This window comes from Palaemon carinicauda, chromosome 11 (assembly GCF_036898095.1).
Source record: "Palaemon carinicauda isolate YSFRI2023 chromosome 11, ASM3689809v2, whole genome shotgun sequence".
NCBI lineage: Eukaryota > Metazoa > Arthropoda > Malacostraca > Decapoda > Palaemonidae > Palaemon > Palaemon carinicauda.
In genome coordinates, this window is record NC_090735.1 from 117,862,821 (window position 1) to 117,877,504 (window position 14,684).

General features: G+C 33.7%; 1 protein-coding gene across 4 annotated transcripts; it reads right to left on the reverse strand.

Moving 5' to 3' along the window:
* Positions 1 to 1,359: 1,359 nt before the first annotated feature.
* On the reverse strand, positions 1,360 to 13,692 carry LOC137650143 (ADAMTS-like protein 4). 4 transcript variants are annotated; one of them, XM_068383294.1, is made up of 5 exons: positions 13,470 to 13,692; positions 6,492 to 6,685; positions 6,152 to 6,290; positions 5,294 to 5,686; positions 1,360 to 3,629 (listed from the first exon to the last, which is right to left on the reverse strand). In XM_068383294.1, the coding sequence occupies exons 1-5, from the start codon at positions 13,681 to 13,683 to the stop codon at positions 3,520 to 3,522; spliced, it is 1,050 nt and encodes a 349-aa protein (XP_068239395.1). In that variant the 5' UTR covers positions 13,684 to 13,692; the 3' UTR covers positions 1,360 to 3,519. The 4 variants fall into 4 exon arrangements, with proteins under 4 accessions (XP_068239395.1, XP_068239392.1, XP_068239396.1 ...); XM_068383291.1 differs by having other exon boundaries at positions 5,294 to 5,692; XM_068383295.1 differs by having other exon boundaries at positions 5,522 to 5,809.
* Positions 13,693 to 14,684: the final 992 nt, after the last annotated feature.

Consider the following 14,684-nt stretch of genomic DNA (forward strand, 5'->3'; position numbering starts at 1 on the left):
TGTATCTGCCTAGGGATAGACTAACGTTTATAGCGAAATTACCTACCACTGCTTACTCACATGTACAACACGATGATTCTACTTATAGGGGTTGCTGTGGCCTGATTGGTAACGTCTCTGCCTGGTGTTTGCCAGTCGGGGGTTCAGTCCCGCTCAGACTCGTTAGTGCCATTAGTGTTTGCAACCTTACCATCCTTGTGAGCTAAGGTTGGGGGGTTTGGGGGAGCCTATAGGTCTATCTGTTGAGTCATCAGCAGCCACTGCCTGGCCCTCCCTGGTCCTAGCTTGGGTGGAGAGGAGGCTTGGGCGCTGATCATATAATATACGGTCAGTCTCTAGGACATTGTCCTAATCGCTAGGGCAATGTCACTCTTCCTTGCCTCTGCCATTCATGAGCGACCTTTAAACCTTTAGCTATGAAAACTAGAATGGAAATAAACTTATTTCAGCATTATTTTCTTGTATATAGAACACACGCATGAATATAAATATTAATGAATTAATGATTCTGTTTTATGTAGAAAACTGACGCCATGTACATGGCAAAAAGAATGAAAAAAGGGGCATCACTTACCGTTATTAACTTCAATGTAAAAAGTCGATTCTTTATCAAAAAGAAAAGGTGCATGTGTTAAAATCATTGATTCCCATTTTGTCTACTATCACGAAGGGTATGGATACATATTCTTCAAGTAGGGTACAAATACACATGATGTATGTATACACATTTATTGTACAGCAATATTTACAATTTCAGCCCATACATTACTCTTAAAATCATCATATGCAAATTGCAGAGAACCAGACACGATCGAGCATATAAAGAGGATAAAAAAATAGGAGTCAGAGAAAGAGAAAGCAAAGGGGAAAAAATTGAGAATTTGGAAAAAGGGAACTACAAGCGTAAAAAGTATAAAATACTATAGCCTAAATATATATTTTTATTTACTTTCATTGGAATTTGTTGTGACATTAAAAATCGCCGTTAATGAGGTAATGAATTCGCAGTGTGATATTCAGGAGGAAAAAAATTCCAGTCGTCGAAAAGTGGTAATCCATTTTTCTGTCGTAATTCTTGGACGGAAAATTTCCAGCACACACCATTGGCGATCGTATTTATTTACTTTGAAAGAAAAAGAAGTAACCGCCAAGATTCCCTGACAAACCTTTACTTATTATCTATTACACTTAGCGGACACACTAAGACCAAAATTCTTTTCTCTATTATTTTCTGTCCGTTAGTTTTACCAAGTCTTAAGCAAGCTTTTCCAAAGAGCGTCTTAATGTATTTTTGTGTCTAAGATAGATTTCAGATATCGATTTAATTAATATCAAGTGATGAAGTCCCCTTTTCTTAAAAGCGTAGATTGTTAGTTAGTGAAGAGTCTTCAAGTGTTTTTGTTCGACTCATTAAAATCCACAACTCTCCACAAAGGGAGTCTACGAAAAAAAAAATTGATATGGTGAAATGCCATATATAATAAATACCTGTTTCTTAGGACTGCTTTTAAGGATCTATTTTTAATGTTTTTCAACCTGCAATCTAAAGTCTAAATCCAAAATGAATTAGTATTTCGCGTTCTGATGGAAACTAAAATGCAGCATTCATTCTTTGCTAACCCATGAAGGGTTGTCGTTAACTCTTTAAAATAAAATGACTCGATATGAAGCCTATGAGCCTTTAGTCCCTCTGGTGGCTTGAAGTCTCACTCAAGCCCTATCGGCGCAGGGAGGATGAATGACCTTATTCATGTCTTGGGTTGACAGAGCAACGCCAACGATGAAACTCGGATTTCCAAGCCTCTCATTTCAAGAGGAGAGCAAATTCATTCCCATTAAAGAGCATGTTCACTTAATGCTCCTGCTTTGATGACTTTAGACTAAAGCATGCACATGAATGAATCCCTTTTGCACGAGGCATTTACTTTGATATTCAACAGTCCGGTATTAATTTAGACTCTTATGTGCACACTTGACTAATTAGTCGCTTACCATTCGGAAACGTACCCAGAAAGAAGTCTCTAAAAAAAAGAATCCAACCGACCTTTTTTTTCTGCCCGTAAGGCTGCAACAAACATATTCCATACACAAAATCAAAATTTCCATAATTACAACCAAATGAGAAGTACAGTATCAGAGTTACTGACTAAATTAATACAATATACTCACTTTCATTCTTCAGGAATCTTATAAATATTGGGAAACAGAGTTAACAGTTGTTCTCGTGTTCAATGATGTCTCTGGCCATAGCTTAAAAATGTGCAGTTAATTAATCTACCCCGAGATGAGTTTTCACAAATGTCAATACAAATTCCTTAAATGTTTAAAAGCTTGACTAATAAGTGAACTGCTATTCACTTCAAAAGACAATTGCAATATTTTAAAAGTCCATATGGTGTTAGTGTGTGCCTTTTTGCATACCAATTAAGAAACATCAATTGCATTTACTCCATTATTAGCTTACTTATCACTGCCTACACTCCACAAGCAAAAACACATCTAATTATATACACATCTTTCACCTCATTGCAAGATTCTGGGAAGCACAGAACTGTGTGCTTCACTTTCCTCTAAGGTGAAATGGGTTTCACTCTCTTGAAAGTTACCTTGTATTAAAACCATGTTGCGATCATTGTTGGCGAAAAAAAAAATTTACTTTTCTCTTGGATGTTTCAACGTTAATACATATTCTTATATGAAAAGAACAAAAAAAATAATTCCTTATACTTTCCAGATCATTTTTTATCAATTGTATGAATAAAAACATCTCTTCGCACTATTATCTGACTACATTTTTAAACATTATGACTTGGATATATTAATACTTACTATTTACACATCATGTAAATAAAGTATGCGTATATTACCACTATAACTATTTTCTATATATAATTTATATATTATATACATTCCAGTTGTATATCACCATTACCGTTGTCACAAAATGTTTAACCATCCATACACGTTGTCCTCAACATTAAAGTTTTTATTATACTCGTATATATGAATATGAGCGATTTTCTCCGCTTTTCTTACTTCGAATTGTGATACATAAATGTAAAGCAGACGCTCTTCTTTTAGAAACATGAGGTTAATTACAGCTCTGCTTTTCAAAAAAACATCATTGTAGTTCGGATATTTATTTTTTTCAGATAATCATTCTCTGTGTAGCCGCCTTTGTTCTTTGGAAAGTTGTAAACTAAGGGCGTAAATTAAGCCCTTTTCTTTTAAATTTCAATGCCATGAGGCAATGGTGTTTCACAGTACTGTATGCACAACATGACTTCTTTTTTTTTTTTCTCCGTTAAGAAAAAAATAATACCTGCTGAAACTCACAATCAAGTCTACAATGGTGCACATGCTATGGTTACTGCTTGCGGCTTCTACGCTCACTTCATATACTTGCAGTCAGAGAGCTGCTTCAAAGCCTTGCTGCGATTGCAGTACTAAAAGGGGCTTACTACAAGTGATTGCAGTTGCTGCTACAAAAAGTCCAAAGCGAACGATCGCTTTTTACATTCACTGGTTTTTAGAACAAGTTTCACAGCACAGCTTATTGTAGTACTTTAGACGGCAGAGTCGGGCTTTGTAGACTAGATGACAGTTCTTCATTCTGTCTATGCAAGACACTGTAAGGGAAAAAGGGTATTTTGCGTTAATGCTTAGCAATATAAGAATAATATTCATAATGAAATGGGGAATTTCTAAAGTATTCAAAATTTACTTTAATAACTAAACATTTATTTTGTGAGCTATAGACATGATTCCTTTAGATGTATGAATAGGGAACTTAAAGCTTTAATTAAACAACATATTTCGTTTAATAAAACTACTGCTAGCATAAAGCACATATGGAGAGAGAGAGAGAGAGAGAGAGAGAGAGAGAGAGAGAGAGAGAGAGAGAGAGAGAGAGAGAGAGAGAGAGAGAGAAAAATGTCTATATTAGAAGCAAGCTATGATGACTATGAACTAATGATATATAAATAGTAATAAATTCAACTTGACTTGGATAATAATAAGGTTGCATTATCGATATAAAGTAATACAATTAATGATGTACAATTAACAACTGAGAATTATAGAAGAAATAATTTCTTCTTAAACACTTCTTCAAATTCATTCCCTGCATCTTAAAAAGAACAAGGAAATAGTTTCGTAAAGAAAAGAAAAATAAGCAGATGTATCCAAGATGGGGTGGTAGGGGGGGGGGGGGTTAGTAGACACTCATATCATCCTCACAATCAATTCGATAAAGCCTCCAATCTCAAAAAGCTGTTGGTGTTAATTTGTCCTTAATTGCAAAAACAAAAAAGTATTGGGTATCACTCGAGTATTAGAAAAGTATGACAAACAGGACAAACGCAGGAAAGGTCGAAAAATGTTCAGGGGCTTACAAAATATTCATTAGACTGGGCTAACGAGATATATTTGCTTCATTTGGCCAATGCTGATACCTCGAAGTCAAACACCAGTGCACAAAAGCATTAAAAGCTGCATTGAAAAGAGGCTTTTCATCCATGATTAGGAACAACAGTGAGAAATATTGCACAAAGCTCCATACCCATGAATAATGCTATCAAGTTTAAGCTGTTATATATATATATATATATATATATATATATATATATATATATATATATATATATATATATATATATATATATATGCATATATATATATATATATGCATATATATATATATATATATATATATATATATATATATATACATATATATATATTAAATTATATATATATATATATATATATATATATATATATAAAATTTAAGTTTTAAAACTTCTAAAGCTAATTATTTTTTTACAGTTTGAAACTTTAAATGAAACCAAGCACGGAAAAGTTTGCAGGGACGCAAGAAAATGCAGTTTCACAACCTCACTCAAAGTCAGTGGGTCATAAGCATTGGCTCTCAGGAGAAGCAACAGGCTAAGATTATTCTGTCGATCTCACAGATGAACAGTCGCATTTTAGCACAGAATTTCTTCATATTATTTCACCAAGGATGCTAAAATGCATTTCATTCAAGATATTAGTGAATTCTCATCCTAATAGTTTAAATGTTTACATGCCAGTTACAGATTTCCTAATCAGCGAATACCAACTAACAACTATTCCCCTTCCCAAAGGCAACTGGCGGCAAAAGATACTACTGAAATCGTGTAATTTTTTATGTAAACATCTGTTGTAAGTTCTGACAAGCAGCAAGCTCTCTTGATGGATTGGAATCAAGACAAAGCGTCTATGTTAAAGCTCTCAGAAGATCCCTGCCAACCTGTAGATAGACCGGGTTTCCATGGCCTTCCAGGTCTCAGTGCAGAAGGAGGCTGCCGCCCTCTACTGCCTCTGGAGATGTGAGACCTGTCACTTGGGCTCTCCTCATCCTCGTTATCAACTCCAAAGCCGTCAGTATCTCCTTCACTATCTGAGTATTGTGAATCCAGATCAGAAATGCTATCAAGGTCTTGACCAATTCTCCTACCATCAACAACAGGAGGTATACCTGGAACCCTATTATCGATTTCATCATCACTACTAGCGCTGGAATGATCATCACCCCCGTCTACCCTCGCGTTGGCGTTCCTACTCCTCTCCTCGTAATATATGCGAGTGCTCGCATTCACAGTTTCCACCCCTGGGCTGGTTACTTCAAGAGGCCTGCCCCTATCTGCTCCTGGAAAAACAATATTACCTGTGGTTTTTCTGTTTACACTATCCCCGGAAGAACTCGGTACTTTTTGGGGCTCCTCATTTCTGACTGAGCTGTTGCTGGCACTCTCATCTGCTTGCTCTAAGACATGGCAAAATCAAAGATCTTTATTAATTTGTTTATATAACATGAAAAAAGTGGCTTTTAAAAGAACAGAATCCTCTGTAGTGAATACCAGTAAATATATATTTCAAAATGAATCAAATTTTAAACTAACGAATCAAGCAAGAACTGTCAAAACTATTTTTTTAAACATCATCTATTTTTCATACAAGAATTTATGATAATATGAATAAGAGCAATATATTTTTTTTTTTATTAAAGCACCTATACAATTTGAGGAACTAAACAAATTCAATTTCAGTGTAATACTAACTGATACCTGAAGGCCAGCTTATCACTGCACGCAGAAACTGAACTAACCTTGATGACAAGACTGAGTGTTGCACGGCTGCCTCGTGTCTGGCTTCTCTGCCGATGTGCAATCTAAAGCAGCCTCCTGCTTTTCATTTAGGCACTTTACTTCTCTCCTTTGAACACCACTTCCGCAAGATGCGGAGCACTGTAGAAGTAAAAGAACCATGTTCTTAGGAGCTAAATTACACACCCTATTCATGAAATTTCAATGGAGGAACTCCTGTCCATAATATCCTTCCAAGTTATCTTTTTAATAATCGGAGATTTATATAATCCTACTGGTTGAATAAAAAACTATATTCCAAATCTTCAGTGTTTGAAGCTACTGAAAATAGCATTACATTACCTGTGACCATTCTGAGGTATACCACTGAGGAGGGCAGGACTTCGTACAACCCTCGGTGGTTTCTGGCCTTGGAACAGCTTTGCACTTGCTGACATCACTTGTAATCTTCCAACGTCCCCTGATCCACTCGACGCACACAACTGCTCTCGACCTACGACCAGGACCACACTCTGAACTGCAGTCACCCCAAGGACCTGCCAAGTGGGAATTTCAATGGATTTTATTTAAACGCAAAATATCATAGTGGTTTGGAACTACGAACATGTGCAAAATAAATTTCATGAATTAAGAATTATTCTGGCGGGACAAGCGCCATGGTCACTGGCGCCAAAGCGAAATAAAGAGAGTAATAGATTTTCACGAAAAAGTATTGTAAGGCCTGCATGAAACTCGTGAATGAATAAACTGCAATACAACTAATTGTCCTATTAAATTATGAGATTCAACTCTTGGTCTGATACACTGATTACAAAATGAAAATATGACGAAGAGACAAAAATATCCGAATGAAAATTAAAGGAACTTTAAAATGAATATAGATAAATCAACCAACCAATAAACAGAACTGTTGAGAAATAAAGTTTAAAGTAGTTCCAGAACTCGTCAGAAATTCATGAGAATCAACCAAAGCAGTAAAACCTGAAATGCACTTACATTATCTTTATTAAAAATCAACAACAAAATGGAGAAACGAGATACTATATGAAGATTTCTCTGGCGAACTTTTGTTAATTAAGAAAGACTTGATGAAAGTAGCATTGCAAGAATGAATCATTTCTTCTTAACTTCGAGCGTAATCTTTCAAGGCTAATGAACACTGTCTTCATGCTCTTGCTAGTGATCGTAACGCGAGGAATGATGCGATTGTGTCGCGCAATTGTGAAAAATGATCGTGGGAACCACAGTGCAGGAGTATTGTGCTTCTCTTAACAATTACTGAAAATGTTTATATAAATGTTATTTCTTGCTTTCAACAAAGCACGTATAAACCTTTTTGAGGAATAAAATGTTACGAGGGGTATCATCATCATCATTATTATTATTATTATTATTATTATTATTATTATTATTATTATTATTATTCTAATATTTCTAGCTAAGCTACAACCCTAGTTGGAAAAGCAATAAGCTATAAGCCCAAGGGCTCCAACTTGAAAAATTGCCCAGTGAGGAAAGGAAATAGGAAACAAATAGAATCGTGCGCGTGAGAGTACCCTCAAGCAAGAGAATTCTAACCCAAGACAGTGGGTAGAACTCTGGGGAACAGGAAAAAATACAAGTACTAAAGACATGTCAGTAAAGATTGCTAAAAAATTAGAGGATGAAATCTTATCCTCTATAAAATAATAGTGGGTTAAGATAACATCATAATATTTACGAACTAACGAATACAGGTTGTATTCGAATTAAATAAACGATAAAGAATTGTAGATAGGTTTACTTAACTAAACTTGAAGAACACCGCGATACTAATACTCTCTCTCTCTCTCTCTCTCTCTCTCTCTCTCTCTCTCTCTCTCTCTCTCTCTCTCTCTCTCTCTCTACAATTATTATTATCATTATTATTATTATTATTATTATTATTAGCCAAGCTACAACCTTGGTTGGAAAAGCAGTATTGTACCGCTAGCTAAGGTAAGAAGCTCTTCTAAAAGAAAGACACTAAAATCAAACCATTGTTCTCTAATCTTGGGTAGTGCCGTAGCCACGGTACCATGGCCTTCCACTGTCTTGGGTTGGAGTTCTCTTGCTTAAGGGTACACTCGGGCACACTATACTATCTTATTTCTCTTCTTCTTGTTTTGTTAAAGTTTTTATAGTTTACATAGGAGGTATTTATCTCAATGCTGTTAGTTCCTGAAATATTTCATTTTTCCTTGTTTCCTTACCTCATTGGGCTATTTTCCCTGTTGAAGCTTCTTGGCTTATAGCATCCTGCTTTTCCAACTAGAGTTGTAGCTAAGCAATTGATAATGATAATAATACTGTATCACACACGCTCGTACATTGTAACGCTATTTCTTACTTGTTTCTTACATTTTGGATATTGTCGGTATCGCTTTCCCCTCTCGCTGATAACCCGTCTATTCATGTATTTTCCCGCATTATTGTGTTTGAATTTTTGTGCCGTTCTTGACTGGAACGGGTTGTATAAATACTCAAGCTTCGACCAAAAACACCAATTAAAGTTCAGTTGCATTCACGAGTCTCTCAGTTACAACCTAACTGCTCGCCGTCACAGTATGCTACATACACAAGGGTTCCAACAGGGAAGTAGCCCATTGATGAAAGGAAATAAGGGAACAGCAAATAAACTAATTCATATATAAGAAATTAATAAAAAAAATATAAAATATTTCAAGATAGTTGATAACGTTAAAACAGATTAATCATATATAAACTACAAAACAAGATGTATGTCATTCTGCTCTACATGAAAGAATTTACTCGAAGTTAAACTTCAGAATTTCCACTGATTCAACTGCCTGATTAGGAAGATCATTCAACAATCTGCTCACAGATGGAATAAAAATTCCAGAATACTGTGTAGTTTTATGTCTTATGATGGAGAATAGAATCGCCGTAACTACACGACTATAATACGATGGTTATAGTCCGGGAACATCTGAGTGCAGTAAATTATCTGAATTATAAATAATCTTATGTAACATGCGTAAAGAACCAACTGAACAAGGTACCAGAGATTAATATCCTGATTATGAATGAAAAAAAAAATGACTTGGCCGCGAGTTTTAAGATGACAGCAGCTGAAGATCAGGCAACGGGGCAATATGAATGCAATATGAATGAATTAAAAAACAGTCTTAAGGATACACTGATCCACTAAAATCTCAAAAGACTTTCGCAACACGCCATTTTGTGATCAAGTCTGTGAATATTTTACCTCTTGGAGGGATTGGTGTTTAAACGGTTGTGTCTTCGGGCTTTTAGAAAATCCTTTTTTTCATTACTTAATTAAATTGATAATAGTAATAGCGCCAAAAATACATTAGTTCCCTAAACTTACCACACCACACTATCACTGAAATATGAATGGGAAATATTTGAAAATGCAATAAGATGTTCACCTGCTAAGGCTAGAACTTGCTCTTCTTTGAGGAAATATGTGGATATTATTTTAAAACTACTTGAGATATTCTTGACTGTTGATTTATACACATGTATAAGCAGTAAGTGACCCATCTGTAATATACACTATAACGTTTAATTTAAATATTGGAGCTCGCTGATAATTTATGATGACTCGGTACATGTTTTGGTGCCCGCAAATAATTGATGGCTAGTTACTGTATGCAAAGTTGATAATATATGACTTACAGTAAGCAGTAATATCCGCTGATAATTCATGGCGACTCGAGTCTTACGCGTTGGGCAAAAAAAAAAAAAAAATAAAATAAAAAAAAAAATATTAGGAGAGATTATGTCATGTCATGTATATATTTGCCCTTGAAATCTCGTTCTTTGCTAACTATGACTTTAATTGCTTGCTATAGTCCATTAAGGCTTACATTTTTGTCTGGTGACGCAAAACAATTTGCCTAACTTTTACTCCTCGTTTTTCTGGTTTTAATTTTTTTTCCTTTTTTTTTTTTTACCACAACTAGTCATTAAATAGAATTAAGCTTTGGCAACACTGTCTTCTGAGGCTAAGCTTTATATATCAGTGTGTCTCCAGAGATGCCATTGTTAGGCAAAATATGAATGCATCACCTATGCGAGCTCGTAAACATATATCAACATAAAAGTGTAAACGAAATCAGTAGTTTAAAGTCTTTAATTTATACCCATTTTATTCCCACTTGTGAAATTCAATATTTAATCAAATTCTAACCTTTAAGAAAAAAAATCATAAAAAATGAAATATTCTACTTGTACGAATTATCTAGTTGGTTCTAGGAGGATTTCTAGTAACGGATTTCTTTATTTTTTTTTTACTTTTATGAATTTCTTTTCACTGTATAAGAATAGAAAATCAGACAAAAACATAAGCCTCTGGGAGAAGAATGGAGTGAAAGGACTGAGCAACATGTAATCTGTTACGTCCAGGGAACGTTAGGCTGGAGAGACTATGCAACAATATCAAATGCAGCCGTTTCTAGTCCACTGCAGGATAAAGACCTCAGACATGTCCTTAGTCATGTCTGGAGTTAGGCAATTTTTATCACCATGCTGGTCACGGCTGATTTATGAGTGTGGGAGACACTTATCTGATCGCTCACGGCAAACCAACCGAGTATGGGTGGCCCTGAGTAGTACAGCCTTGCTGATCATGGCGATATACAAACCCTTTCACCAAGGAAAGGTATTCCCACTCAGAAAAGGTGAGACTTTACATTTTTATAGATTTTAGAATGCTATATATCTCTAATAAAATTAGTAAAACAATAAAATTCTATCTCAAGGTCTTCCGAAAGAAACTTTGGCATCACTAACCGCTGCGATATTATTACTAAATAATTGAAATATAATCCTCTTTCGATTTACTTATGCCTAGCGTCCATCAATTTACCATCAAAAGCATTGCTTGCATTATAGATATGACTTTTACAACATAGGGTCTTGAAATGACATTATTCTAGAATTGACATTGCATTTTGTGTACTTTATTTTAAAATAAGATGAATATTATGTTCATGAAAATGTTGCCAAATCTCTATAAAGGGAAAATATAATTTTCAGTTGAATAATCTATACATGCATATATAAATATATATATATATATATATATATATATATATATATATATATATATATATATATATATATATATATATACACGCCTATCTATCTATCTACCTACATATATGTACACACATACATACATAGATACATACATAATAAATATAATATATATATATATATATAATTTATGTATATATGTATATATGTATATATGTTTACATGTATATATATATATAAATATACATATATATATATTGATGTATATATATATATATATATATATATATATATATATATATATATATATATAAATATACATACATATATTTATGTATATATATACACATATATAAATATATATATATATATATATATATATATATATATATATATATATATATATATATATATATATATTATATTCAACAGTTGCACGCAAAGAACATATCAATTTTGCACAAGGGGCTGGAAAAGCATTTTGTTACAATTGACAAAGTCGTCTCTTTATTTTGTGTCTTGATTGTGTTTTTGAACAGCAGAAAAAAATATTATCAACAAATTGAAATTAAACTGCGCAATTATTGGTTGATGAACAGGTGAACGTCTTTGAAGTACAGTAGGCCAAATTCCCTCTTTCCAAATTGTTAAATGTTAGTCTAAACGATAGCTTTTCGAGGAAATGTAAATAGAAAATATTATTAGAATTTTTATTTTGTTGTTATTCTAACAAAGCTTTGTATTCAAATGTGAATTGAATTAAGTGTTCTAGGTAATTGTTTTATCAACAATATTCTTAATAAAATTTTATTATGGCGATATCTGTCATGGCCCTAATTGTACTGTGTATGTATAAGGAATCCGTACTGAATTCTTAAGCTGCATCTAAAACAACAATATATAAACGATTTAATAAGAAAAAAGTTGTTTAAGTATTCAGGAAGCATTTTAAAAGTTATAGATGATATCTGAGTAAAGACCTGGCAGTAATTTTAGTCTTCTCTAAGCGTTTTAAAAGTGTATTTGAAACTATAACCACGCTAAGGTACAAACACTGCCATCTAGAAAATTAAAATCATAAACGTAATGAATACTTCAAATACATTCACAAAGAAAACGGGGTCTAAAAGGTTTCTCCAAATGGAATTGCCGAGAATGCTCTTTCCGCCGTTGACATTATAAACTTTGAGTCTCTGGCCTTCCTCCCCTGTCGTGCAAGCATTAATGTCAAGCCTTAAAAATTGCAAAGCATAATAGTTTGTTGCAAAGGCTAAACTCCTTTTTAGTTGCTTCGCTGTATTTTTTTTTTCTGCGAACATAAGCAGGAATGAACTTTGTTTCTTCAAATTTTGCACAATCATTTTTACCTTACCCGGATGATGTCTCTGTTTTACTCTTAGTAGATCTAGTACTTACGTCAACGTGATATTTTGTAAATATTTAAATAAAATGTATAAGTTATCACGTATATTATACATACGCGATATAATTATATGTGTGTGTGTATATATATATATATATATATATATATATATATATATATATATATATATATATATATATATAGAGAGAGAGAGAGAGAGAGAGAGAGAGAGAGAGAGAGAGAGAGAGAGAGAGAGAGAGAGAGAGAGAGAGAGAGAGAGAGAGAGAGAGAAACAATAACACCTGAAATATTCGTGGAAAATTGCACCTCTTACGAACCTCTTCGATATCATATACAGGAAAATATAAAACACTATAAAAATGTAACAACATTTGCGATATTTCAGTATTTAATAATAACAATAAAAGAAAACAAAGTGCATAGTTAATAGCGAAGTAAAATAAAAGAATTTGTTCCAGCAATGTCACACAAACTACAGCTACGAGATCTTAAGAACTTCCTTTGATCAAACAATAAATAATTCTTGGTTTTTAAAGTATTTCTTTGACTAGTGAAAAGTATGAAAACTATGTTCTATAAAATGAATAAACATAACCAGGTGTTTCAGAACTTACAATTAATTAAAATATAAATACACTCAGATTTTAACAATTAAATTAGAATATAACTAAACTCATATTTTAACAATTTAATTAAATATCAATTTAATTAGAATCTAAATACTCAGATTTTAACAATTAAATTAAATATCAATTTAATTATAACCTAAATACTCAGATTTTAACAATTAAGTTAGAATATGAATAAAGTTTTCCAACCACGTTTTAACTTAATTTTTCTCCTGCAACAAATACAGAGGCAACATCTCATTAAAGAAAATCCTTCTCATTTACCGGTAAACCACTTGCCGCCGCACCCTCTGTCGGATGTACACGCCCTTGTGGTGGCCGGCCTCTGCTCGGGGTCACAGGAGGTCTCGGTCACCTGGTTGTCAAGGGCATCACCTGAACAGTGAACTCGGCGCCTCTGGACGCCGTCGCCGCATTCTTCAGAGCACCTCTCTTCCCAGGTCGAGAAGAACCAGGTGTCTGTCGCACAGGAGCCCATGTCGCAAAGCTCCTGTAGGAGGTCAAGCATTCAATTGGTAAGTAATTAAGGCGGTATTTAATTAATGCATAATTAAATAATTATTCAAATTAACAGGTATGTGATATAAAAGAAGGTAATGATTGATAAAAGGCGATTCTTAAATTAATGGAGGATTACTGAAATCAAAACTAATGAATCATTAATTGAAATTGAAACTAGTAAGTGACATTGAGTTCAGTAATTAAATTACTCACATTAACACGCGATATGAAAAAGGTCATGCTTTATAACACGTGCTTTTTTAATTAATGGAAGATTAGTGAAAACAAAATTAATGATCATGATCATCACATGATCCTGATCATGATTTATCATTTGATCATAATCATCACATGATCCTGATCATCATTTATCATATGATCATTACATGATCATGATAATCACATGATCCGTCAAGATCATGAGATGATTATATGGCCATGTGATGATCATATGATCATGTGATGATCGCAATCATGATTATGATCATGATGATCATATGATCATGTGATGATCGCAATCATGATTATGATCATGATCATCACATGGTCATGTTGATCATGATCATTTTGATCATCACGTGACAATGTAATGATGACATGATCATGTGATGATTGTGAAAATGTGATGATCATGATCATGTGATGATCATGATCATGTGATGATCACGATTTTGTGATGATCATGGTCAAGTGATAATCATAATCACACGATCATGATCATCACATGATCATATGATCATCACATGATCCTGATCATCACATGATCATGCGCATCACAATCATGGTCATGTGATGATCACATGATCATGTGATGATCATGAGATCATAATTTGGTAATGTAATTATGTGGAAATATGATCATCACATGATCATGTGAAGATCACATGATCATGTGAAGATCACATGATCATGATCACATGATCATATTGATCATCACATGGTCATGATTATCACATGATCATGTGATGATCAACATGA